Source organism: Eretmochelys imbricata, chromosome 6 (genome assembly GCF_965152235.1).
Source record: "Eretmochelys imbricata isolate rEreImb1 chromosome 6, rEreImb1.hap1, whole genome shotgun sequence".
Classification (NCBI taxonomy): domain Eukaryota; kingdom Metazoa; phylum Chordata; order Testudines; family Cheloniidae; genus Eretmochelys; species Eretmochelys imbricata.
In genome coordinates, this window is record NC_135577.1 from 50,356,370 (window position 1) to 50,383,986 (window position 27,617).

At 41.1% G+C, this 27,617-nt stretch overlaps 1 protein-coding gene across 8 annotated transcripts in view; it reads right to left on the bottom strand.

The window, feature by feature from the left end:
• Positions 1–27,617, bottom strand: part of SHANK2 (SH3 and multiple ankyrin repeat domains 2) — a 516,022-nt gene that overhangs the window by 212,109 nt on the left and 276,296 nt on the right. For all 8 annotated transcript variants that reach the window (XM_077820166.1, XM_077820165.1, XM_077820164.1 and 5 more), the window contains one exon: positions 9,962–10,037. In XM_077820166.1, the coding sequence (XP_077676292.1) occupies positions 9,962–10,037 (76 nt within the window). The remainder of the gene's footprint in view (positions 1–9,961; positions 10,038–27,617) is intronic.

Below are 27,617 nucleotides of genomic sequence, written 5' to 3' on the forward strand. Positions count from 1 at the left end.
CATGCCCTGTGTGATTTTGGCATATATATTAGCATTTCTTCTTTTTGATAGGAGTTTGGCCTGCACAGATTCTTCTCCCCATACAGCAATCCGATTCAGTGTCTCCCTTTCAGTCCATGCTGGAGCTGGTTTGCAATTTTGGGGGGACTGCATGGTCACTTGTGCTGCTGAGCTCGCCATGCTGATCAAACAGGAACTGAAATTCAAAATTTCCCGGGGCTTTTACTGTGTACCTGGCTAGTGCATTGGACAGCACTTTGAACTCCAGAGTGGGCACATTGGAGCACTCTGGGATAGCTCCTGGAGGCCCAATACCGTCCAATTGTGTCTGCACTACCCCAAATTCGACCTAGTAAGGTCAATTTTAGCACTACTCCCCTCACCAGGGAGGAGTACAGAAACAGATTTTAAGAGCCCGTCAGGTCAATGGAACGGGGCTGGTTGCGTAGACGCATTCATTTTAAAAATTGACCTAACGCGGCTAAATTCGACCTAACCCCGTAGCGTAGACCAGGGCTAAGTGAACTTCTGACAAGTTCCTCCCTTTAGGGCCATGCATGGAGGGATGCTGGATTCACCACATAAAATTAAATTAAAATGCATGGTTGCCACACTGTGATCAAGGAGAATGCCCTTTCTGACTCCCTGTCCAGCGCCAGACCTCCCCCAAAGGCATCCATCCAGTTTAAGTATAACACATATGGACAAGGACATGATAGAGTTGTGAAGCACCTGAGACAAGGCTATAGGGCTATGTCTACCCTGTAATTAAACATCTGCGGCTGGCCCATGTCAGCTGACTCTGACTCTTGGGACTCGGGCTAAGGGATTGTTTAATTGCAGAGTAGATCATAGAATCATAGACTATCAGAGTTGGAAGGGACCTCTGGAGGTCATCTAGTCCAACCACCTGCCCAGAGCAGGCCCAATCCCCAACTAAATCATCCCAGCCAGGGCTTTGTCAAGCCTGACCTTAAAAACTTCTAAGGAAAGGGATTCCACCACCTCCCTAGGTAACGCATTCCAGTGTTTCACCACCCTCCTAGTGAAAAAGTTTTTCCTAATATCCAACCTAAATCTCCCCCACTGCAACTTGAGACCATTACTCCTTGTCCTGTCATCTGCTATCACTGAGAATAGTCTAGATCCATCCTCTAGACTGTTTTGGCTCTGGCTGCAGCAGGAGTTCTGGGACCCCGTGAGGGGGAACGATCCAAGAGGTTGGGCTCCAGCCTGAGCCCAAGTGTCTACACAGCAATTAAACAGCACCTTTCCCCATGCCAGCTGATAGGGACCAGCTGTGGGTGTTTAACTGCAGTATAGACATATAAAATCAGCTTGTCTCTTAGGGTAAATTGTTTTTCTTGTAGCACACACTTAATACAAGTATAAAGGATTACACCATTTGTAGTCACTGAAAAGTTAGAGCTCAAGATCACTGAAAGAGATCCCTCAATCACTGTCGGATGTAATACAACATTAAAATAATCCCATAACCATGGTAATCCAAGCTTCTGTATCATGTAAGAAACCTAAAATGCCAAGTGCTATGTATCACAGATACAGAATAAGGCACAGATGGTAGCATAACACTTCTGTTAGCCATCACTACAGCAGAGAGTATGGGGGTACACCTGCTTAACCTCACATGAAAAATCACTTGTCACATTTTGCAAATCATTTAGATAGATTTGGATTGGTAAACATGGTGACATTATTCAGCATATATCCCCTTCCTCTTATAAACTATGAATCTGTAAGGGCATAATGGATATCTGTCCTCTTCTTCACAGTTGAAAAGAGGTTTAATGAATCACAAAAACGTTTGTTTTACTAAACTTCACTTGTCTAAAATGAAAAATGCCACATTCAGGATGTTTGGTTCAAATACATCAGCCTATTAATATGAATGTTTAAATCATGTACTAACTTTTGCACAGTGTGTTTTGCTCTGGTTAAAAAAAAAAAGGAGGTGGGACTTTTTCAGCAGAGTATTCAAGAAACTGAAAGGGACACATGTGAGAACCAAGTCACCCTTGAAAAAGAACTGAATCCGGAGTTAAATCAAAGTGCTAAGGATTCAATCCTGTCTTCCACAACAACCTGATTATCTTATAAAAGCAACAACTTTAGTAAAGCAGCAATTACTTTGAAAATAACTAGTCATTGCACTATAGTCTTCCCTTACAGTGCCAGGATTCATGACAGAGAAAGTGATCAAAGCAAGGTACAAATCTGGAAATAGTTCATTGGGAACAAGACTGCTGTCAACAGAACATTACTCCAGAACTGTATTAGTTTGACATCTCTCTTCCTTTCAGTTATTCTTTTCCCTGTGGGGAGCTCCTAACTTGGGGACTAAATCTATTAGGCCTAGGCAAAAAATGTCTATGTTATGGGCCAGTTTTTAATATGGGCTCCTTTTCTGCACCCACAGATGACAGACAAAATTGATGTCTCTGTTTAGATCAGAGATAGACAAACTATGGCCCGTGGGCCAGATCCGGCCTACGAGCTGTTTTAAGCCAGCCCGTGAGCTCCCGCTGAGGAGTGGTGTCCGGGGCTTGCCCCTCTCTGGCTCTCCAGCCAGAGTGCTGCATCAGGAGCCGCACCATGTGGCTCAGCCCTGCTCCAGCACTCCAGCTGGGGCACTGGGTCCAGGGCCGCGCCACTTGGCTCCTGGAAGCAGCTGCATGGCCCTGCTCCAGCTCCTATGCTCCAGCTCCAGCTCATAGTAAGAAGGTGATATGGCCCTGCTCCAGCTCCAGCTCATAGTAAGAAGGTGATATGGAAGGGGGGGGTTCAGCTGTTGTGACCTGCACTGGATGTGCCATGTTTGTCTTTCTTCCACAGGACAGAAGCGACTTTGTACAGACAAAGTGCAAGCTGGTCTCCATATTGGAAGAGAAGATTGAAGGTCTGGAGCAACAGATAACGACCCTGCGTTGCATACGAGAAACGGAGGATTTTCTGGACAAAAGTCAGGATATGCTTCTACGGGCACAAAGCTCTAAAGATTTAGAGCAGGTTGCACAGCAGAGCCAAGAGGCCAGTGAAGAAGCTTGGCAACATGTGACCTCCAGAAGAAGAAGGGAGAATGTCCGGGTTCCAGCAACGCGGACACAGGTAACTAACCGCTTTCACGTTCTCTCCACAGGTACCGTTGCGGAGAGTGGACCAGATGATATGTCTGGGGGGAGAAAGCAGAAGGAGACTCCGCCAGTTGAAAGGCATGAGATGCACTGTCCTGAGATGGGGGGTTCCACGACCACCACTCCCAAGAGAAGGAGGCGGGTGGTGGTGGTCGGGGACTCAGTCATCTATCTGCCGCCCTGACCGGGAAAACCGAGAAGTCTGCTCCTTGCCGGGGGCTAAGATTCGCGATGTGACAGAGAGATTGCCGAGACTCATCAAGCCCTTGGATTGCTACCCCTTCCTGCTTCTCCACGTGGGCACCAATGATACTGCCAAGAATGACCTTGAGCGGATCACTGCGGACTACGTGGCTCTGGGAAGAAGGATAAAGGAGTTTGAGGTGCAAGTGGAGTTCTCGTCCATCCTCCCCGTGGAAGGAAAAGGCCTGGGTAGGGACCGTCGAATCATGGAAGTCAACGAATGGCTACGCAGGTGGTGTCGGAGGGAAGGCTTTGGATTCTTTGACCATGGGATGAGTCAAGGAAGGAGGAGTGCTGGGCAGAGACGGGCTCCACCTTACGAAGAGAGGGAAGAGCATCTTTGCGAGCAGGCTGGCTAACCTAGTGAGGAGGGCTTTAAACTAGGTTCACCAGGGGAAGGAGACCAAAGCCCTGAGGTAAGTGGGAAAGCGGGATACCGGGAGGAAGCACAGGCAGGAAGGTCTGTGGGGGGAGGGCTCCTGCCTCATACTGAGAATGAGGGGCGATCAGCAGGTTATCTCAAGTGCTTATATACGAATGCACAAAGCCTTGGAAACAAGCAGGGAGAACTGGAGGTCCTGGTGATGTCAAGGAATTATGACGTGATTGGAATAACAGAGACTTGGTGGGATAACTCACATGACTGGAGTACTGTCATGGATGGTTATAAACTGTTCAGGAAGGACAGGCAGGGCAGAAAAGGTGGGGGAGTAGCACTGTATGTAAGGGAGCAGTATGACTGCTCAGAGCTCTGGTACAAAACTGCAGAAAAACCTGAGTGTCTCTGGATTAAGTTTAGAAGTGTGAGCAACAAGAGTGATGTAGTGGTGGGAGTCTGCTATAGACCACCAGACCAGGGGGATGAGGTGGACAAGGCTTTCTTCCGGCAGCTTGCGGAAGCTACTAGATCGCACGCCCTGGTTCTCATGGGTGACTTTAATTTTCCTAATATCTGCTGGGAGAGCAATACAGCGGTGCATAGACAATCCAGGAAGTTTTTGGAAAGCGTAGGGGACAATTTCCTGGTGCAAGTGCTAGAGGAGCCAACTAGGGGGGGAGCTTTTCTTGACCTGCTGCTCACAAACAGGGAAGAATTAGTGGGGAAAGCAAAAGTGGACGGGAATCTGGAAGGCAGTGACCATGAGTTGGTTGAGTTCAGGATCCTGACACAGGGAAGAAAGGTAAGCAGCAGGATACGGACCCTGGACTTCAGGAAAGCAGACTTCGACTCCCTCAGGGAACAGATGGGTAGGATCCCCTGGGGGACTAACATGAAGGGGAAAGGAGTCCAGGAGAGCTGGCTGTATTTCAAGAAATCCCTGTTGGGGTTACAGGGACAAACCATTCCGATGTGTCGAAAGAATAGTAAATATGGCAGGCGACCAGCTTGACTTTACAGTGAAATCCTAGCGGATCTTAAACATAAAAGAAGCTTACAAGAAGTGGAAGGTTGGACATATGACCAGGGAAGAGTATAAAAATATTGCTCGGGCACGTAGGAATGAAATCAGGAGGGCCAAATCGCACCTGGAGCTGCAGCTAGCGAGAGATGTAAAGAGTAACAAGAAAGGTTTCTTCAGGTATGTTGGCAACAAGAAGAAAGCCAAGGAAAGTGTGGGCCCCTTAATGAATGAGGGAGGCAACCTAGTGACAGAGGATGTGGAAAAACCTAATGTATTCAATGCTTTTTTTGCCTCTGTCTTCACTAACAAGGTCAGCTCCCAGACTGCTGTGCTGGGCATAACAACATGGGGAATAGATGGCCAGCCCTCTGTGGAGAAAGAGGTGGTTAGGGACTATTTAGAAAAGCTGGATGTGCACAAGTCTATGGAGCCGGACGAGTTGCATCCGAGAGTGCTAAAGGATCTGGCAGCTGTGATTGCAGAGCCATTGGCCATTATCTTTGAAAACTCGTGGCGAACCGGGGAAGTCCCGGATGACTGGAAAAAGGCTAATGTAGTGCCAATCTTTAAAAAAGGGAAGAAGGAGGATCCTGGGAACTACAGGCCAGTCAGTCAGCCTCACTTCAGTCCCCAGAATAATCATGGAGCAGGTCCTCAAAGAATCAATCCTGAAGCACTTAGAGGAGAGGAAAGTGATCAGGAACAGTCAGCATGGATTCACCAAGGGAAGGTCATGCCTGACTAATCTAATCGCCTTCTATGATGAGATTACTGGTTCTGTGGATGAAGGGAAAGCAGTAGATGTATTGTTTCTTGACTTTAGCAAAGCTTTTGACATGGTCTCCCACAGTATTCTTGTCATCAAGTTAAAGAAGCATGGGCTGGATGAATGCACTAGAAGGTGGGGAGAAAGTTGGCTAGATTGTCGGGCTCAACGGGTAGTGATCAATGGCTCCATGTCTAGTTGGCAGCCGGTGTCAAGTGGAGTGCCCCAGGGGTCGGTCCTGGGGCCGGTTTTTTTCAATATCTTCATAAATGATCTGGAGGATGGTGTGGATTGCACTCTCAGCAAATTTGCGGATGATACTAAACTGGGAGGAGTGGTAGATACGCTGGAGAGCAGGGATAGGATACAGAGGGACCTAGACAAATTGGAGGATTGGGCCAAAAGAAATCTGATGAGGTTCAATAAGGATAAGTGCAGGGTCCTGCACTTAGGACGGAAGAACCCAATGCACAGCTACAGACAAGGGAGCGAATGGCTCCGCAGCAGTTCTGCGGAAAAGGACCTAGGGGTTACAGTGGACAAGAAGCTGGATATGAGTCAGCAGTGTGCCCTTGTTGCCAAGAAGGCCAATGGCATTTTGGGATGTATAAGTAAGGGCATAGCGAGCAGATTGAGGCACGTGATCGTCCCCCTCTATTCGACATTGGTGAGGCCTCATCTGGAGTACTGTGTCCAGTTTTTGGGCCCCACACTACAAGAAGGATGTGGATAAATTGGAAAGAGTCCAGTGAAGGGCAACAAAAATGATTAGGGGTCTGGAACACATGACTTATGAGGAGAGGCTGAGGGAACTGGGATTGTTTAGTCCGCAGAAGAGAAGAATGAGGGGGGATTTGATAGCTGCTTTCAACTACCTGAGAGGTGGTTCCAGAGAGGATGGTTCTAGACTATTCTCAGTGGTAGAAGAGGACAGAACAAGGAGTAATGGTCTCAAGTTGCAGTGGGGGAGGTTTAGGTTGGATATTAAGAAAAACTTTTTCACTAGGAGGGTGGTGAAACACTGGAATGCGTTGCCTAGGGAGGTGGTGGAATCTCCTTCCTTAGAAGTTTTTAAGGTCAGGCTTGACAAAGCCCTGGCTGGGATGATTTAATTGGGGATTGGTCCTGCTTTTGAGCAGGTGGTTGGACTGGATGACCTCCTGAGGTCCTTTCTAACCCTGATATTCTATGATTCTATGTGCGCCAATGGGAGCTGCAGGGACAGTGCCTGTGGATGGGGCAGCGTGCAGAGCTGCCTGGCCGCACCTCCATACTGGAGAAGGGACATGCCACTGCTTCTGAGAACCGCTTGAGAAAAGCGCCGCTTGGAGCCTGCATCCCTGAGCCTCTCCCCATGCCCCAACCCACTGCCACAGCCCTGAACCCACTCTAGCTCGCCAAACCCCTCAATCCCAGCCCCACCACAGAACCTGTACCCCTTCCCCAGCCCTGATCCCCCTCCGAACCCCTCGGTCCCAGCCCAGAGCACCCTCCTGCACCTCAAACTCCTCATCCCCAATCCTACCCCAGAGCCTGCCCCCACAACCAGAGCCCTCACCGTTTCCCACATCCCAACCCCAATTTTGTGAACATTTATGGCCCGCCATACAATTTCTATTCCCAGATGTGGCCCTCAGGCCAAAAAGTTTGGCCACCCCTGGTTTAGATGTACTGAATTTGCAACCAGTCAGCTGCTTAAGCATCTAGTTGTGCTTAGTGTTGCAGATTCAAGGAAATTAGGTCTACTGAGGACCTATTTAAACCAGACCCTATATCTACTCCATTTTGCAGAACAGAAAAAGTAATGGGGGCATTCCTCCGCTAAGTGCATGGGCTAAAGAAACAGTTTTGCCTTTCTTGATGGAATTGTTCCATAATATACACAAACTAATTTCACCTGTATGTAAGAAACTAACACACATTCTTCAAGCTAATTCATTTTAAATAAACTAATGGCACAGTGTTTCTACATAATGTATTTTTAGTTTTTTTAGAGAAAGTGTGTTTATTTCATATAGGTTAAGTGGATTCTTCAATGTCTGTTGATAAGGCTTATTATAGTTCCCACAACTTTTTTTTCCTATTAGCTCAAGCTCCATTTTTACAACCTGGTAGTCATTACTACACCTACTGGGTCCAGTTTGGTAACCTAGTAACTGGAGGAGAAAAAAACCTAAGCATCATTATTTTTCTTCCATACTTGAGCTAGCCTGGAAGAGCCCAGGAAAACTTTGTTGTCTCCCTTCTCCTCTTAAAATACCTCATTGTGAAGCCAGTGAAGTGATCTACATGAGAAATGCTCCAATATTTAATTCCTAATGGAGGGTAACATGATGCCCTTTCCTTCAATTCTCTCACCATATTTATTAAACCAATTGAGCAATGGAAACTTTTCCTCCACTTCTTCCTCAAATTAAGCTCTGCTCACCCACAGAAGTGTTGTACTACTACTTATTTTCAACAAATAGGACCAGATTTTCTGTTGGCAGAACTCGACTGAAGTCAGCGCAGTTATGCCAACAAAGAATGTGGCTCATTATTTAATGACAAACTTTGTTTGTCAAAAACTTAGTTCTATAGAATATTTCCTTTGACAAAACATAAGCATTTAGGAACTCTGAGAAAACATGCTTGTAGTCCAGGGTGGGGTGGCTATAGCTCCTCGTTTTACCAGAACAGCTCCATTCCTTATAGATGAAATAGCCCCATCACTAGAGATTTACAGAGTAATAAAGGACCACACTCTTTAAACAAATCTGTTATTATTGGGCACTTAACTAAATATTTAGTATCTCATACTACATCAAGGGAGTTGTAGTTTTATGTAGTTCACAGCGTACAGACTATGGAAGTCTATAGAATCATAGAATATCAGGGTTGGAAGGGACCTCAGGAGGTCATCTAGTCCAACCCCCTACTCAAAGCAGGACTAATCCCCAATTAAATCATCCCAGCCAGGGCTTTGTCAAGCCTGACCTTAAAAACTTCTAAGGAAGGAGATTCTACCACCTCCCTAGGTAACGCATTCCAGTGTTTCACCACCCTCCTAGTGAAAAAGTTTTTCCTAATATCCAGCCTAAACCTCCCCCACTGCAACAGTCTACCTAGTATACTTTATCCTGTGCATCTTTGCAACCATGAAGGTGCAGTCCTGGTTCCTGTAAAAAGCCCCACTAATGGGCCTGATCACAAAGAAGCTATGTGAAGGTCCAAAATATGTTCCTCTCCAGCTAAATCAGAGCATCAAGGGTGCTGTTCTGTGACCTGCCACACACTGGCTATAGTAGACTGCAGCAGCAACATACAGGGTGAGGTAAAAGAGGTCAATCCGCATAGTTGCATGTCCACCAATGATGTTACCAAAACATTATTCTGTGTTCTCATGTGCAGTGGAATACCACTATTCCCACTGCCTTTTCAGCAGCACATGCCTGCTGAGGGAGAGTAGGATAGGATCTTGGTGGATGGAAGTCTTAAAACAAAAACAAAAAAACACCTCACCACCAGTCACTTAACTAGCTTTATTAGGAATTGCAAAATTATCCACTAATCTTCAGGACAAGGATGCTAAGAAAGTTGTGTGTCATCTTACGTTGCTAGCAAATATTTTTAAAATACTTGCATGAAATTGTGTCTTCATTAAATTACAGCATTTCAGAATTTATCAAAACACTGGTTTAGGCAGTGCATATTTCTTGAAAAAATTAATCCTAATTAGATAGTCAGGACAGGAGAGTGGAGAGCCTTCACACCAGGGAAAAAATAAACATTTTCAATATGCCACCATTATTATCCCAGTGCTATGGTAAAAGATAAGATTGAGTTTCTGTGCTGCAAGATCACCCTCCCTGCCAGAAGTTGGTCATGCTCATGGTGTGTGGGGGAGGGGAAACCCTGTTTAAAAAACAAAAACAGATACTTAGCAGAAACAGCAAGAAAAAGAATCCCACAATTTACAGTTAAATTGATTTCTACTCAATGTTGCTTCAGATGGAGAATCACCCCTTAAAACAACTAAATATGAGAACCTATTGCATGGCCCTCTTACCAGGGTTTGTGGTCCTGTAACCAGATAGTGTTCCACTTACACTGCAAAGATCATCATCAAAGGCTCAATTCTGCAAAGCACTGGGTGTCTTGAACTCCTACCGATTTCCATGGCAGTTGGGAACACTTGGCCCCTTACAGAATAGGGCCTTAAATTCTCCCTCTTTAGAGAGGCTGCAGCACTAAAGTAGATTCAGTTGCTCTGGCTGAGTTTTGAAGACCCAATTCCTACCTGAATAATATGTTAATATAATCCTATATTTACAAAAGATGTAAAGAGATTAGTTTTTTTAAGCATAAAACAAACTTCTGTAATCCGAATATTACTAGCTAAAAGGAAGACATCTTACCTTAAAGCATCAAAGCTGTCATATGATCCAACTGTGTAGTGTCTAAACAATTTCTTTGTTCTATCCGTTCGAGTTTCTGCGTAAAGATGGAAGATACAAAACTTTTAATAATACTTCTATACTTATAGAAGGAAAAATAATCTAGTGCTCTTTTTATTTGTAATGTGAAAACAGATATTATTTTCTCTCTTTTATATTAATACAAACCACTGGAAGTACCTCAAAGTATGGTCTCAAGTGCTTCAGGTGAGAAAAATGTTAATTTTGCAAATGATAAAAATATAGATATTCCACATCGCACACACACACACACCCCGAATACAAAATTAGCAGTAATTTTTCTTCGAGTACATCACTTACAACAAATTCTCCTTACTCAGAAAGATCAGATCAGATGTTGCAAGTTACTTGACAAAGCTGTCCACATCACCACCTGGAAGCTCCTGACAACCAACCAATCTGATTTTCCCCCTAGATTGGACTAAAAATATCAAACCCCTTTTTAGTAAGTAAATAAGTAAGTAAATAACATGCATGCAAAATAGTAATTTTGGACTTTGGGACCACAATCAAAACCATTTGAATAATTCATAACTAGCAGTAAGAAAATGGGGGCACAGGAAGAGATGTGTGCGCTCTCATCCATCATTGCCAAGCAAATCACAAAAGAAAACAACGTCGGTGTGGAATTTGTACTCCCTTTACATCTGTACAGGGGTAACACTGTTGGAATACAAAAGGCCTCAAAAGGGATGAAGTATAGCAATATACCTGCCAAAAAGCCATTTGAAAAAGAAGTCAGCCATGTTACAGCTTGGGAGACACTTCTTTGAAAAAATATATAAACCCTACAGATGGGAATGACAGCATCAACCTAATCTCCAAGACCACAAACTCTTTTTTCAAATAAAACCCCCTTCCACTTTTCCAGACCCTATCATCATATTAACACTGGTTTAATGTTGATAAAAGTTTAAGTAAAGGTTTAAATTTAGCATCACATATACAAAATAATGTGTAGTTGTTCTCTGAAGATGTACAGCAAAACCTATCAATAAAAAGGAGTTTTTAAAAAGTATATCAGGAACATCCTAACAATGGTATTGGTCCATTACTAGATGGAAATAGTAGAATCACCAACAATAATGCAGAAAGGGTAAGTGTTCAATAAATATTTCTGTTCTCTATTTGGGAAAAAAGTGAAATAGTCATATCTTAGGATACCACTTTCTCCATTCCACTAGTATCTCAGGGGGATACTATACAGCAGCTCCTAAAGTCAGACATTTAAAAAAAAAAATCAGCAGGTCTGGATATCTTGCACGCCAGGGTTCTTAAAGAGCTGGCTTAGAAATTTGCTGGACCATTAATGTTGATGTTCAAAAAGTCTTGGGGCACTGCAGAAGTTCTAAAAGACTAGGGGAAAAAAAAGCTGATGTTGCGTCAATATTTAAAAAGAGTAAATGGGATGACCAAGGTAATTATAGGCCTGTCATCGATCCTGGGCAAGATAATGGAGTGGCTCATGAAAGAAAGACAGAAAGGAAGGTGGTAATAATTAATGCCAATCAACATGGGTTTATATCAGCCTGATTTGATACCTTTATGAGATTACAAGTTTGATCAAAGTAATAGTGTTGATGTAATATAGTTAAACTTCTGTAAGGCATTTGACTTGGTACCACACAACAACATTTTGATTTAAAAATTGAATATAAAATTAATATGGCACACATTAAATGGATTAAAAACTGGCTAAATTATAGCTCTTCAAATATAATTGTAAATGGAAAATCAAGTGGGTGTGTTTCTAGTGGGGCCCTGGAGGGATCAATTCTTGACTATTTAACACTATCATCTATGACCTGGAAGAAAACAAAATCATCACTTAAAGTTTGCAGATGACACAAAAATTGAGGGAGTGGCACAAATAAAGAGAATGGGTCACTGACATAGGAGGGATCTGGATCACTTGGTAAGTTGGGCTCAAGCAAATATGCATTTTCATATGGCTAAATGTAAATGTATACACCTAGGAACAAAGAACATAGGCCATACTTACAGGATGTGGGACACCATCCTGGGAAGCAGTGACTCAAAAACTTTTGGGGATTGTCAAGGTTCCGTCCCCACCTCTGAACTCTAGGGTACAGATGTGGGGACCTATATGAAAGACCCCCTAAGCTTATTTTTACCAGCTTAGGTTAAAAACTTCCCCAAGGTACAAACTTTGCCTTGTCTTTAAACTGCATGCTGCCACCACCAAGCATGTTAAACAAAGAATAGGGAAAGAGCCCACTTGGAGACTGCTTCCCCCAAAATATCCCCCCAGGCCCTACACTCCTTTTCCTGGGGAAGGCTTGATAAAAATCCTCACCAATTTTTACAGGTGAACACAGACCCAACCCTTGGATCTTAAGAACAATAAAAAAAAATCAATCAGGTTCTTAAAAGAAGAATTTTAATTAAAGAAAAGGTAAAAGTATCACCTCTGTAAAATCAGGATGGTCAATACCTTACAGGGTAATCAGATTCAAAACATAGAGAATCCCTCTAGGCAAAACCTTAAGTTACAAAAAGGCACAAAAACAGGAATATACATTCCATCCAGCACAGCTTATTTTACCAGCCATTAAACAAAAGGAAATTAACACATTTGTAGCTAGATTACTTACTAACAGGAGCTGTAAGGCTGCATTCCTGATCTGTTCCCGGCAAAAGCATCATCACAGATAGACAAACCCTTTGTTTTCCCCCCCCCTTCCCAATTTGAAAGTATCTTGTCCCCTCATTGGTCATTTTGGGTCAGGTGCCAGCGAGGTTACCTTAGCTTCTTAACCCTTTACAGGTGGAAGGGTTTTGCCTCTGGCCAGGAGGGATTTTATAGCACCATATACAGAAAGGTGGTTACCCTTCCCTTTATATTTATGACAGGGATTGTGGTGGATGATCAGCTGAACACGAGCTCCTAGAGTGACACTGGCCGAAAGTGCTAATGCCATCCTTGCATGCGTAAACAGGGGAATCTTGAGTAGGAGCAGAGAGATCATTTTATCTCAGTGTTTGGGACTGGTGTGACTGCTGTTTGAATACTGTGTCCAAAAGAGTGCCACGAGAATGATTAAGGGATTAAAAAACATGCCTTACAGTGATAAGCCAAATAGATTGAGCTCTTTGAGTCTAACAAAGATGGTCAAGGGATGATTTAATTACATCTATAAGTACCTACGTGGGGAACAAATATTTAGTAATAAGTTCTTCAATCTAGCAGAGAAAGGTATACCATGATCCTTGGCTAGAAGTTGAAGCTTGACAAATTCAAACTGGAAATAAAGCATACATTTTTAACATTTAACATTTTTAACAGAGGTTAATTTACCATTGGAATAATTTACCAAGGGTTGTGACTGATTCTACATCACTGACAATTTTTAATCAAGATAAGATGTTTTTCTGAAAAGATCTGACAGCAGTCATTTTCTGCAAGATCTCTGGCCTGTGTTATACAGGACATGAGACTAGAGAATCAAAATGATCCCTTCTGGCCTTGGAATCTATCACCATTTTGGGATCTGAAATCACATGTGATCCAAAAGGAAACCTCATAGCTCAACGTTCTAAGTCAGGGATCCTGCAAAAGTGTCAACTAGCCACACCTGCAGAAGAACTGCAGCAATCCCTAGTGCCTCCACCAGTTAGTTTCTTTCGAACTGAATGCAAGTCATAAAATATTCAAAAACTACCAAAATATGTAATTAAGAAGTTATGAGAGTCATCTTTGTGGAGAGGTATGGGGTAAGTGTTTATCTGTTGCCATATTTATTTTCAGAAAGAACAAAAATATCTGTATGTAGTTAATTTTTTTTCTCCAAAATATTCACAACTCTTGGAAGCTACATAACTTCCTAGGAGCTCTCTAAAATAAAACAAAATTTTAATGATCTAGAGAATGGGCAGCCTATTCTCCAGCCTCGTGCAGAACAATGGTAGCTGTTTTCTAAGCAATATGAGATTTTTTTTTTTAAATGCGCTCCGCTCCAGAGGGCTAGGTCATTTGCTTCTGGATACAAGGGCCATTGAGATCATCCACAGCCAACCAGCATAACCTACCAAAAATCATGTCATGGAACGATTATCACGATGACATTTTGAGATATCAGATTACAGAACAATTTTAGAGTATTCAGCATGGTTGTTATCCCCAGAATACATCGGGGTAGTTCCCAATTCCAAATAAGACAAATATCTTGGACATGAAACACTTTTGGGCGATTTCCAGTCACTACAGTTTGGTTTGGGAAAATCCCTCAGGTTTCCCTAAAGTTGTCCCTAAAACTACCACCAGATTACAGTGATTTGATAATCTGTCACACAAATTCAATACAAGAGTTTCTATATAACTTGAGATCACCAAGTCCTCAGTGTTCACTAAGGTTGCTTCATACAGCCCATAGTCCTGCAAGTTGACCACTAGATTATGTTTCCTTTTTAGGAAAGATTGTTCTTGATATTTGTGATCATTTATTGTACTTAGACTTGAGAAAACACTCTTTAGTCAGGTTTTATTTCTGTACCATATTAAAAATAGTCAAGGGCTAAACTTTGACCAAGCACTGTCAGCACTAATGCAGAAACTCCAGTTCCTGGGAGCACTTACTAGGTTGATTAAGCTTTGATTTAAAAAAAAATCTTTTCAAATTCAAACTATCCTAAAAGCTAAACAAGTAAACCTATACACAGCTGCCTCTGCATTTTGAAATGTAATACACTTTTAAAAACAGAAAAAGGAATGCAATAGATTCTGTATACCGGTAGACCAGTTCACAAGATATGTATGAAAAGTTGGCCATAAAGAGATATGAAAAGTTTCATATAAACAGATGGCCAGATTGTCCCCTTCCTGTGGAATGGTGACAGAGGAGAAAAACTCCATGGCTCTATAGTTCCCAACAAATTGTTTTGTTGGGGCCTGGTGTTTGTCTCCTCCCATGTCAACATGAGTTGGTGGTTCACCAGACAACTCACAGATCTTACCAAAGCTATATGTAACACCCTCATCCCAACGGTCCTTTTACCTGCCTCTGAAACCGGAACCAACAGTGTGAAGAAGGCCTCACTGAAGAGGCCTATATTCACTTTTCAGTGGGATTCACCACTGGTTCCTGTGTGAGAGAGGAGGATGCAAGTAATACACGTCAGGCTCAACCATGGCCCAGAAAGTTAGCTGCATGGTCTGGGGATGGAGGTAGGGAGGAAAAGCCTTGAGGAAGATGCATTCCCCTTTCACAGAGGAAAAGCTGTGAACTTAGCCTACAAAATAAACTGCCCAAAGCTATAAGGCTGGATTTGAAGTAGCTACACAATATTCAAGTGTATTGGTAATAAGCTACAGGTGTGTACCATCTGAACAAGACACTATTGTAAGGGATGTGTGATGTATATGTATTATGCATTTGCCCCCAGGTGTACTTGTTAGCTTATGTAGTTGATGACCTGCTGTGACCTTGAAGACTTCCCCAAAGAACAACTTTGAAGTGACCCACCTATAAAATGGCCTAGATACCAATGAGCAGATTTCTTTTGGAAATTGTACTGAACATCACAGAAACACTAATTATATCAAAAGGTAGTGAGACTTCATGTGAAATCTATCCTTAGATCCCATTTACAACGTGTTACGAGCCTGTTTCAGAAGCCAATTTGAGAGAATAAAGATCAGAAAACAGGACAAAAAAGAAAATTTCGGTGCTCTCAATACTGTTAGTTGAGTCTATTAAGGAGCCAGATGCTGCTGCTGCAAGAAACTGTTTTCTACAGCATGATATCGCGGTTCTATCAACATATCCAAAGCAGATGGGAGGAAATGCAAAATGCAGTAAAACAGATTACATTGTTTAACTACTCCAGTATGTGCAAACCAGCAGTCTATTGTTTTCATTTTTGTGCCTTCCAATAGTGTATTCACAAGGAATACTGAATTCCTAGGGGAAACATTTAGACTTACTAGTCTCCCATCCCAGAGTCCAAACACGTTATGGACAAGGTGAACTCAATTTCCTGGGTGGATACATCAGCCCTGAAGTTCTGTGGCACCCGTCCTCCCCTTACATATATCCCTGTTCACAATCCAGCCTACCCTGTTAGCCAGCATCAACAAAATAACAATCCACAAAGAGAGAAGGAAGCAGTCACCACAAATTGGAGGCCCCAAAAAACACAGCTTCCTCTCCCTTCCGTACATGAATGAAAGGGATACAAAAAACCTATAAGTAGTTGCACAACAAACAATTGTTCTGGAATCCGGCCAGAATTTGGGGCAGAAATAGATTTAGTGGCACTGATGGATTAACCCATTCAGTCAATGGATGGAAGGCAGACATCCATTCTCATCCTCATGTACCTCTCTGAAGCATTAAACACCACCAATCATGAGATACCGCTGTCCACCTACGAGGTGTTGCAGGAGTCCAGTCAACATGCTAAAATGATTCAAATCCTTCCTGGAAGGATGAGTCAAAGGGAAGGGAAGAGATGGGATAGGAAACTAGACCCTTCAGTTGTAGAATCCCACAAGGATCAGTTCTCACCAATCCTAATTAACTATATTCCGGTTGAAACCCACACACCTTCTGGGTGTGATGTTCTGTCCCATCTAGTGGCACTGAGACCACTTAGAGTAATGAGTCTGCTCTACAGCCTTAGCTAACAGCCATATGGCTTTTAGCTCATGCACTAAGCTCCAGAAATCCCAGGTTCAATCCTGCCTGCCAATGACTGGGGTCTGTAGGTGTTACACAGGCACTAGGAGAACCACTAAAATGACATGGAGTCAAGAGTGAGCAATATCCAGATGACACACAGTTCTACTTATCCTTCACCACATAAGAATACACTACCATAACCAAGATAGCCCTTTGCTCAGAGGTGATCAGCTCATGGATGAACAGCAGCTGGTTCAAGCGGAATCTCAGCAATACAGAAATTATGTTGGTAGACAGAGGAAAGTTAAAAGGTTGTCTGAAGCTCCAGGATAAGGACAGTGGTCGACAACTCCATTCTTCAGGCACATTAGAAATGTCCACTACAAGAGTAAAAGCTCCTCTGTGCAGGATGCAGAGCTTTCTTGGGGGTTGGTCCCAGTCTGTGGAGCAAACTTCCACAAGAACAAAGAATCATCTAAAGCCTCCTCACCTTCTAGTGCAAGGTGTACTTCATTGATTGTTCTTTCTCTAATACAAGTACTCAGAAGCATATACATATAAACAATAGAAACCTACCAAACCACAACACTGCACACATTCTTCACCTTGGGAAGGACATGAGAGAAAGAAAAACAAAACAAAAAACCACGACAGATGTTATTCATGTCTTTTAATGCACTTCTGGAAGGCTCTCAGATAGTATGGTGATAAGGGAAGTGTAATAGCCTGTATGGAATAAAACAACTTGACAAATTTATGCCTAGTCCATTGAAGCCCATAGAGTTGCACCAAGAATGAGATCCTCATAATACAGGATAGATGTGGTACAAACTTAGATTAATTTAGCTCATATTTAGTAAAGGGGAGATTTTACTGCTCAAGACAGATACCCCTGGTATGCTGCAGTATAAAGACAAATGACAGTATGATGTCACTAGCATACAGGCTGAAAGAAATGAAGGTATTCATTGTGACGATATGTGGACTGAGAATTTTTTGGCCCACTTCCCACCCAATGAGAGGCAGTCCTTCAACTGGGGACACATGGATGTGGTTTCCACATGGATCTCCCACTATACTAGCCTGATCATTGGGCCAGAAGATTTCCTCCATAGCTGCCCCACCTCCATACCAAGAAGATACAGTCCTATTACTCACAGCAATGTTTGCCTAGGGAGCAAAGAATGATCTTATCCCTTAACTGGGATGTCCCTATGACACAGAGCAGCCAATGTCAGCCAAACTGGTCCTATTACAGTATTATATTTTTAATAGATTTCTACATTTTAAATGGTTTTGGAGTATAAAAAAATAGTGAAAAAAACATGCAGCAATTCCCTTTCTTTTCTTCCCCCTTCTCCTGTTAGCAGTGCATTTCAACAGCTGTGTGTTGGTTACCTAGGAAACTGCTGTGGGTTGATCATTGATTGGATATGTTCTCAGACTGCTTGCCAGAGTTGTGGGCAGAGTTTAGAGTAGCAGACATGTGCATGTGATGCATAAAGAAAGTAAATACTAGACTACTTCATTTCTTTCTTGTAATATTAGAGACAACCCAAAGCATTAGATGCTTTATCCCCATTAATTAATGTGAGTTATTTGTAAAGTCAGGTTATATTACTAAACTATTTCATTTATGATTATAAGTGTCACCATGCTAGAGAGATTTTTAGGACTTTGGTTGTATGCTAATGAGCTAATTTATAGTAGGGGGAAATAGCTCTGCATGCTGTATGGAAGTGTTTCCCCAAAAACAAGCTAACATAGCCATTCCAAATTACCACTCATGGAGTTATAATCCTTCTTTGTTGATTAGCTGGTCACAATAAATTCAATAGCTTAGTGCCGCCCCACTAAGCACATTTTCGCCCCTCATATGGGTATCTGGGATATTTTTTTACGTGTGATATGTAACCACAGACATTCCATACTTTGGGCCAGGTTCTGGCCAGGTGCTGTGCATAGGTCTGTCAGAAAGCAAGTATCTGGCAGAGATAGGGAGTGAAGGCATCCACCACACACTCTCTGTTCCCACTGCCAGAATAAAACTTTTGTGGAAAAGCCATATACTGTCCCAAAAGGAAGGACATTAGAGGGTGCTTCTTCAAAGTCAGAGGATGTGGACTGCATTGTTGTTCCTAGTCCAACAATGGACCCTGAACAACATGCAGGGGGCAGGAACAATCTATGCAGGGAGCACAGGATCTGTTCAGATACCAGCCATAATATGGATACTGATTTTGCACCACGTACACATGTTCATTTTGGGAACTTTGCCTACTTAAACCAGAATTTACCCTAGAGGTATATCACTCTTCATGGCACAACACAGTATTTTTTCAATTTCCCACAAAATATGTATACATGCCTATCATTTCCCCCCCTGCAGTAAGCATAAGAAACCCTTTTAGACTGAAAGGAAAAACGTTACCAATATAGGTATAATTCTGACTGAAGCAGTGTTGCTCCTGCTACAGTGAAATGGGGAGTAAAGACAGCTAGCAGATTTGATAAAGGCCAGAAGTCATGCCTCAGTTCTCTACCCAGTTGTAGCTTTTAAAGCTTTCGGCCAGGCTTACAGTGGAAACTTTTGCCAATGTAGCAATGTTGGTTAGGGGAGTGATTTTTGCAACATTTCTAAACTGGCAAAAATCCCATTGTAGACATCCCATCATAAAAGTGCTTTTGCCTGTATAGTTTATTTTGCTTGGGGAACCAATATAAGCAATACAGGCAAATGCATTTTTAGGTCAATATAAGCTGTGGTTACACTAAGAGAGTTATGCCAGTAAAGCTATACCAGCAAAAAACTTAAATGTAGGCTAAGCCTTAGAGGTTCACATCCAAGGCCTAAATTGGACCATCAATGCTGAATGGTCTGATCATGCATCTCTTCCACAATATCTTCAAAGCAACTAATCACGTAAGCATTGCAGGACAATGCCCTTCCAATATGCGGTCTTCAGAAGCAGGTCCAGAACTTCCCTTTGTCCTACACAGTATTTCGTGCAGTTTTGAAGCTAAAAATAAAACAAATTAGTTCTGTAGGCAACTTTCATCGCGAGCAGAACCTGTCTAAGGTACAGAGACTAGAACGTACCCCCAAGTTATGCTACTTCGGAACCAAAACCTGCAGTTAGGTACAATGCAAGGTGATAGCTAATATCAGAAGAAACAAAGATTATCTTGAGTACTTTTTTGTGCAAATTTGAAGAAATAGCATTATGACCTCTTTTGGGGTGGTAAGATTCACTATGATTACTGATAGGAGATGGTAAGGATACTAACGAGAGATAGTAAGAGCTCAGGAACAAAGTAATTTCTTTTTAAACAAAATTAAAGGTGGTCTTTGTTGACCACTGCAAAATCCTTTTACGAGTAAGAGGGGAGGAAAAAAAGACTTGCTTAATTCTAAACAGATTTTAATTTTATTGAAATTTTAGTGTTCACCTCTCTTGGGCTCTCACAGCCTAAGACCAGTTCTTCTTTAGACAGAAAAACGACAAATTTTTTAAAAGTATTTGAAGTTTCTTCTTTTGAAATAGGCACAAAATGCTTGAAATAAAACTACTTCCTTGCAGTACTGCTACCCTGGTTCTTCTGGAATTATGGATTTTAAATAAAAGACCATTGGTAGTACAATTTTGCAGCCTAGATGGTGATTATTAGGACAAAGATTACTAGGATTATGGTGAATTGTCTTAGTCACAGAAGATACTGAAAGGGATGATCAAATTTAGTGAATCATGGAGTTTGCAAAGGAAATCTTACACATACCATCTTATTACAAGGTAACATAAATTAGAGTTATGAAAAGGGCATCATCAGCCTGGAACAATGGTAGAGAACACTGATTCAAAATCCCTAGCCCATGGACCACCAGTGGTCCGCTGATCCCATAGTGTTAATTGAAAACTATTAGTGCACTTAACTTTCTTGCAAGTAGAGCTGGACATGCACAAATTTCTCCATCACATGAAGATTTCAAAAATTCCTTGTTAGGACAAAACAGAGACCTTTCAAATTTTAGGTGTAAAACCAGAGACCACTCTTCCCCACATCCTCCCCAGAAATAATCTGGAGGTTAAGAGATTCACCTAATTTCTAGAGAAAGCGCCGAGATGGAAACGGACACATGGAATAGTCTGTTGGTTCACGCTCTCGCCTGGGATGTAGGAGACTCAGATTCAAGTCCCTGGTCTGAATTAGTGAGGGCCTAAACCACCAGGCTATTCTGTGGCTCAGTCTTGGTCTTTCCACAAAAATTCCATCCTGGACCTGAGCAACCTTCCCAATGAAAGTTTTGTCAAAACTGATAGGTTTCCATGAAAAGTTTTGGTTTTGACCAACTGATAATATCGACAAAAAAACGGTTTACAAAATTGGCTCTAATTGGAAGAAAACCAAAAGTAAATACTTGCCTAATATTTTTCCATATAAGCAATTGTTATAGCATTAGCTTCTCTTCTTCCAGTAATGTTCTGTGTTTCAAAAGAAAGATTACATAGCTGAGACCATCAAATTAATGCTGTATGTAACAAGATTGACACCATTATGTTAACTCTGTTTCCACAGGTTTTGGTTTTTTCTGTGTTTGTTTTTATTGTTTTTTGGTTTTTTATTTAATGTCACCTGCATGCATTTACTTATGAAGAAATAAATGAAAGTATGCAAACATCAAAGATGGAACAAGTCTCTGGGATGGATAGTGTTTCCTCACAAGGCCTTTCCTGTTTTAGGCAAACTAGTATTGACTCATTTGCAAACCACAAAAGGGACAGAAGGGTTTGCTTTAGGGTGGCTCAGAACCAGCTTGCTTTGCTGAGCACTCACAGAGGGTGGCATTTGGCAATTGCTCCTCTTTCCTGAGGGCTCTCTCCTGTGGGTTTCTGTATTCTGTCTTGTTAAGAGGGGCGACACATGCATGGAGGTCACTGGTTAGGGAGGAAGCATATGTTGTAGTATCCCCAGCAGGCTGGAGTCTCCATTGAGTCAGCTGGAAGAATCGATTATATTATCCATGTAAGGAGAGATTCGGGCATGAATGAGTACTAGCTGGCTTTAATTCAGCCTACATAAGACTGAGGTGATGTTGGTTGGTTGGAGAAAGAAACTAGAGACATGGCAAGGGTAAATATTGCTTCCTTTGACTGAAGATGTATTATAATCTTTTAGTCGTCTTCAGGGTATACTGCAGGCTCTCTTGCCCAAGAATGAATGCATTTTGGGTACTGATTTATCTGGGATTCTAGGGATTATGTGGGGAGTTGATTCATTGGTATTATATCTATGTCACTGATGAGTAATTTAACTTGATCTGGGGGAAGTTATCAAGTCTGATTACTAATTTAGTATATTTTTAAAATGATGCTTGAAGGTGCCAAGAGCATTGGATGGGTGCTTTTATTATAGTTTGTAAAAATTAAAAGTAAATTTCAATAGTAAAAACATCTCCCTGTTGAGTTCAAATCCTAAAGGAAGAGCCTTGAATCTCAACCTAATCCATAATCATGAGCTGTTGTAATTTTATCAGACACCCCCCCCCCCCCATTATATCAACCAATTCCAAAGGGGGGGGGGGAAACCCCAAAACAAGTCAAGTAGAAACAAAATTAATCTCACAGAAACATATCAAGAGCCTAATTCTGAGATGATCAGCACTCAACTCCCATCCTATTTACATGATAAGGCCCAAAGTTAAAACGTAATCCCAAATACATTTTGCTAAAGCTTTTTATAAAGTTATGACAGTTGGATGAGCAATTTGTAACAAATAATTTATTTCAATCAGTTTTCACTCTCTGTTCTTAGCTGTCTGTCAACATATTGCAACATCCTCAAATGTATTCATTTTTTTAAGTTATGCAGTGAAGATACATCTTGAACCTGGGAAGTCCCAAAGTAGGCTGCACGCTAGTACTTTCATTGTGCTCTAGCAATTTCCACATGGGACATTACTGGTGTAAAACAGAGAACCTGGTGTAATACTGCATAGCAAACTATGCTGCAAATCTGTAACTTGCTGTGTAGACACAGAGTCAGAATATGCTGTTATTGTTAGAGTACCCACTGGTACAATGATTTGTTAGAATATCTGTAGACTGCAAAACAATAAAGTGCAGACACAGTCAAGCAAAACTGATTTAAGAATAAATCCAAACAGTCACAAGATTTGTCATTACTTATAACTTGAGTTTTTATTCCCTACAGTGAAATGCTGACTAAGGCTCTGAGCCTGCAAATGTTTACACATGCCTAACTTAAACCACAAGTAGTTTTAGGACTTCCATGGGATTTGCATGCTTAAATTAAGCACATGCATGTTTTCACAAGTGACCTCTTGAAGCCCCATTCCAGAATGTGAATAACTGGAGTAAAATGGAACTACTGATGAGAGTCAAGTTACTCACTTGGTCAAGTCTTTGCAGGATTCAAACTAGAACAACTTCCAGCATGTATTTATATTCTTATTCATTACATCCAACATCAGTCTCATTCAGTTAACTGAATGCTGTTTTTCTAATTGTTACTTCCAGTCTCAAAACTGACTGCAGATTTTTTATTTATTTTTTTTTCTCCAAGAGACCAAAGCACAACAGTGGGGATTCAGGCACCACGCCAGTTTAGGCCCACATGAAATGGAGTTAATATATTCCATCTCTGGAAAAGAGGAAGATGCCAGCTGCATCACTAAAACATTCTCAGCAAGTATGTTTAGGGAATGACACAGATGAGCACCATTTGCCCTCTTCCAGCAAAAGATGATGCAAGGAGGAGGAGGAGAAGATTAAAGATAGATAAGACAATGCTAGCAACAAACAATCCTTCAAATACTGACCAGATATAATCATTCCAGCATCTGCTTACACATTTACTCCCTCATGATAACCAACACTTTAGTGGTACCATTTTTATAAAGCCTATTTACAAGAGGATATAATTCAGACACAAAAACCTGGCATGGACTCTCGCTATAGGATTTTTTAAAAAAATCATGGACTATTGTACTTACAGTACCAGATACCAATTTTAGTTACACTGTTAATTCAGAGTAACGGCATTTGCTACTTATTTTGGGGATCTACAACATGTATGCTGAATTCTCATGTATCTATAACAGTAGTTTTATTTAAAGTTTTAAAATATTTTTAATATAAAAGGATGACGCCACCTATTGGGTATGAATGAGCATGGGATGTGGGATGATGCAAGGTTCCTCCCGGTCCTTTCACCTCACCCATCCTCCACCCGCCTCGAACAATACTTAGCAGAAAAATGGAACCTTACAAAAAGCTTGGCAGCTGTGTCCACAGCAACTGATCAGTTCTAAATTTGAATTGCCCTGCTATTTCCCCACCAGATATGCCCTAGAATACACTGAGCATCAGATTGAGAAACCTTGAGAATATTTTAAATGATATGCTGGGTCAGCCGAGTAGAGAACTCAGTTCCAGTGCTGAAGTGTACTGAAAAGAGAAGCGAAGCCAGAGGTATGGAAAACCTGTGTGGTACGAGAAGGAAGGAGATTAAGGTCACTTTAGAACCTAAAGCTAAATATCTCCGAAGGACAAGAATGTTTCTAAATTTGGATCACAAGCATCCCTTTTATAGCCAGTACATCAAAATGCATTTTAGGATACCCTTAAAAAAAAAAAAAACACACCAAGAAAAATGTCTATTTGAAAATGCTTATCAATACATTTAAAAATTGAAAGCTTAAAAAACAAACAGGATCTATATTTAAATAGCAAATTACAGATACCGTCAATGAAACAAACAATGAAATTCAGTTAACTCAAACTTAACCCTTAACTCAGTCTCATGTCACCCTACATTTTCCGCTCGTGTACTTTAAAAGTCCAAATTTCACTTTTGATGGTACTGTATATATCCATGTGCAGCAATATTATAGGGAGATGAGTTCAGAGAGATTACACGCTGCATCAGAATGCTGTGCGACATTTTATTGCCATTTCCCCAGGATAACTTGTAAATTACATGGGGATTTTAATTTCAAGGTAATTAATCTGAGCTGCTATTTCATTTTAACAGAACAATAGCATTTTGCAAACTTGTATGAAATCCAAGACATCTTATGGAAGAAATTCTGTTCCTTAAAGCAATCTGTTCACTAGTACAGTACAGAACCTACTGTCTACTGCACCTATGATACTCCGCAAGCTACACAAGGTACTGAGATGACCTACTTTATTTTGATGGAGGCAATTTATCCTAAAACATGTACAAATATGTATTACATGCTAATGTACAGATAAATGAACACAAAGCCTACTAACTGAAATGTAAACTGATTTATGAGATTGTAGTGATCAGTTTAGAAAACTGGACTGGTATCCAGTCCAATGGAGAGATGGAATGGAGTTTGAAAGAAGAAGTGACTAATTGAATATATTTCTAAATTAATGAAGGTAGATAATTGCCTTCACATCCCTAAATTAGAACAACATTCATTATAAGGACAAGTTCCTTTTAAAATTCTATGACCGGTTATCCCAAATATAAAAAAAATTTAAAAGATGAAATTAAGCTTTCCATATATTTCCAAATCCTACAGTAACACATCTGGAATTGTACCTTTTCTTCTCACTTTATTTTCTAATTTCTCAATTATTCTTTAAAATGTGCTGTAAATTACAATATATTTTAGGTTTAAGAAGAAATAGACTATAGGCTAGGCACTAATAAGAATGTATGAAATTATGAGCACAAATGCAATACACCACATTATAGTTTAAAATTTTAAAATAGAATCCTTATTTTCCAAGCACTGCTCCATATTGTAGTCTCATCTTTACATTTAAAAGCCACGCAACGAGTTATTCATTTAAGTTACACAATACCTCCAAAATGAACTTTCTTCTTGAATCTTGAGTTCTCAGTCATAGTTTCTAACCTAGGTGTAACCATCTCACTAGAATGTGTTGTTCTTTTGCATCCCCATGACGAAACAAACACAATCCAGATAGTAAATTTTGAAATGTAACTATTTCAGCTGTACACAAAAAGTTGCTCCAAAGTGCAAGATTAAGAGAAAGACAGAGAAAGAAAAAGGAAGCTTCTAAATTTTTAAATCCATAATGACGTTCACAGTAATTCTTACTCTTGTAAACAAGAATAATAATAAAAAAATCCAGCATCAACCAAAGAATCTGTTATTTTATACAAGTTGTAGGCTCAGAATCACAGCCCATATCCTCCTAGTTCCACACTGTACCAACAGATTTTTTTTTTTCCTGGTGCAGGTTTCCATGGAAATGCATCAGTCACTAATCTAAATAAGTGCGGGTGAAGGACGCCTGAAAACCTAGAGCAATTACGCATGCCATTAGAGAGGAAAAGAATATGATTCAACCCAGCTATTAGTAACATGGTACAGCTATCACGTCTATATTTTTGTTGTACTGCTCCAAACAAAACTGCTTTACTGTTTCTGAAAACCCACTCTTTTCTACTGTCTCTTCAAAAGTCCACATTAAAAGTATCTCTCAGGTAGTGAGTGTGTGCTAAATTCAGACCATTTCAGATGCAAAACACAACACGAATAGTTAATTAGCATGCATTTGTTTTACCATGGTTATTTATTTAAGCATGAATCCTTCCCTCCATAACTAAAAGCAGAATATCTTTGACCAGCTATTCCTAGAAGAAATGGGAAGGTTGATGCTTTGATCTGCATTAAAGGGGTCTTAGTTCCCAAAGAACCTATTTAAATATAAAAATCTGGGTTGCATAGTGTTTCTCTACAGGATAGTTAATTGTCACAATCAACAATGGGCAAGGGTTTGTATCCTTGTACATAAAATCCATGCAATTCAGTACCCAGCATATTTATGTTTGGTACAATGCATAGCAGTATAGGGTTCAGTGTCTCCCATATCTGTGGGAGAGACGCAGAGAACTCTTAGCCCTACAATGACCTTCTACAATCACTTCCTTAAGGCTCACTTCTGCTGTCATGCAGAAGCCAAATGACAATGGACGGACAGTTGGCATGCTGAGACTGCTACATAGTATACTGAACCGTAATTTCTCTGTTGTCTTGTCCTCTTCCCTCCATCCCCATTTGTTTCTCTTTCAGCTATTGCTTCCTGTCATAGCCTAAGGAAGCTAGCAATTTGGGGAATGGGCTGCATTTTTATTACAGCACAATGTAGCTCTGGATAACAATGGGGATCACCAGATGATACTGCACGACAAGTACAGTCAATTGCTTTGTCAGGAGGATGAAACTATTTAAAAAATATATAGATGGTAGCACCCCCCATTAAGGTTGTCTGACTCTTCCCATTATGAGATCCTGTTTTCAGTTGCAAATAACTTTGTCAAACATTAAACCTTTTGGGCTGAAATTTTCCAAGCTGGAGGTCTGCCTCAGACTGAATATTTTTTGAAAGTTTCAGCCCAAGCTGTTCAGCCATTTCTGAGACCAAGGATAGGGGAATATACATTATTTTGCCCATGTTAAAAAATTCTGGTGACCTTTTCTTTGAAAAGTTGCTGTTCAACGTGCCCAGTAGAAATTTGAGACTTTAGCAGCTAAAACCTCTGAAGATTCTATCCTCATTGAGCATGCACACCCTCACCCAGCTCATGGCTCCCAGTGCTGACCAGACTGAACATGCTCCATATCCAAAAAACAATTTAGTATGCTTCTCTCTAGCCCACAGCTACAGTTGCAAAACCTGACTTTCCCTGGAATTGCTGCTCCCATCACATGCAACCTAAATTCTGACATTTTAAACTTTTTTTTTTCTGAACTTGAGAACATTGTTAAACGTAGTTGTGCTAGCACCATGTTATATGCTGTTCAGACAAGAATATAGTGGTTACAGAACAGGACTGGGAGTCAGAATACGTGGGTTTTGTCCTGATTACATCACTGGCTTGATATGCGATTGTGGGGAAGTCACAACCATTGTGTGTCTGTTCCATTC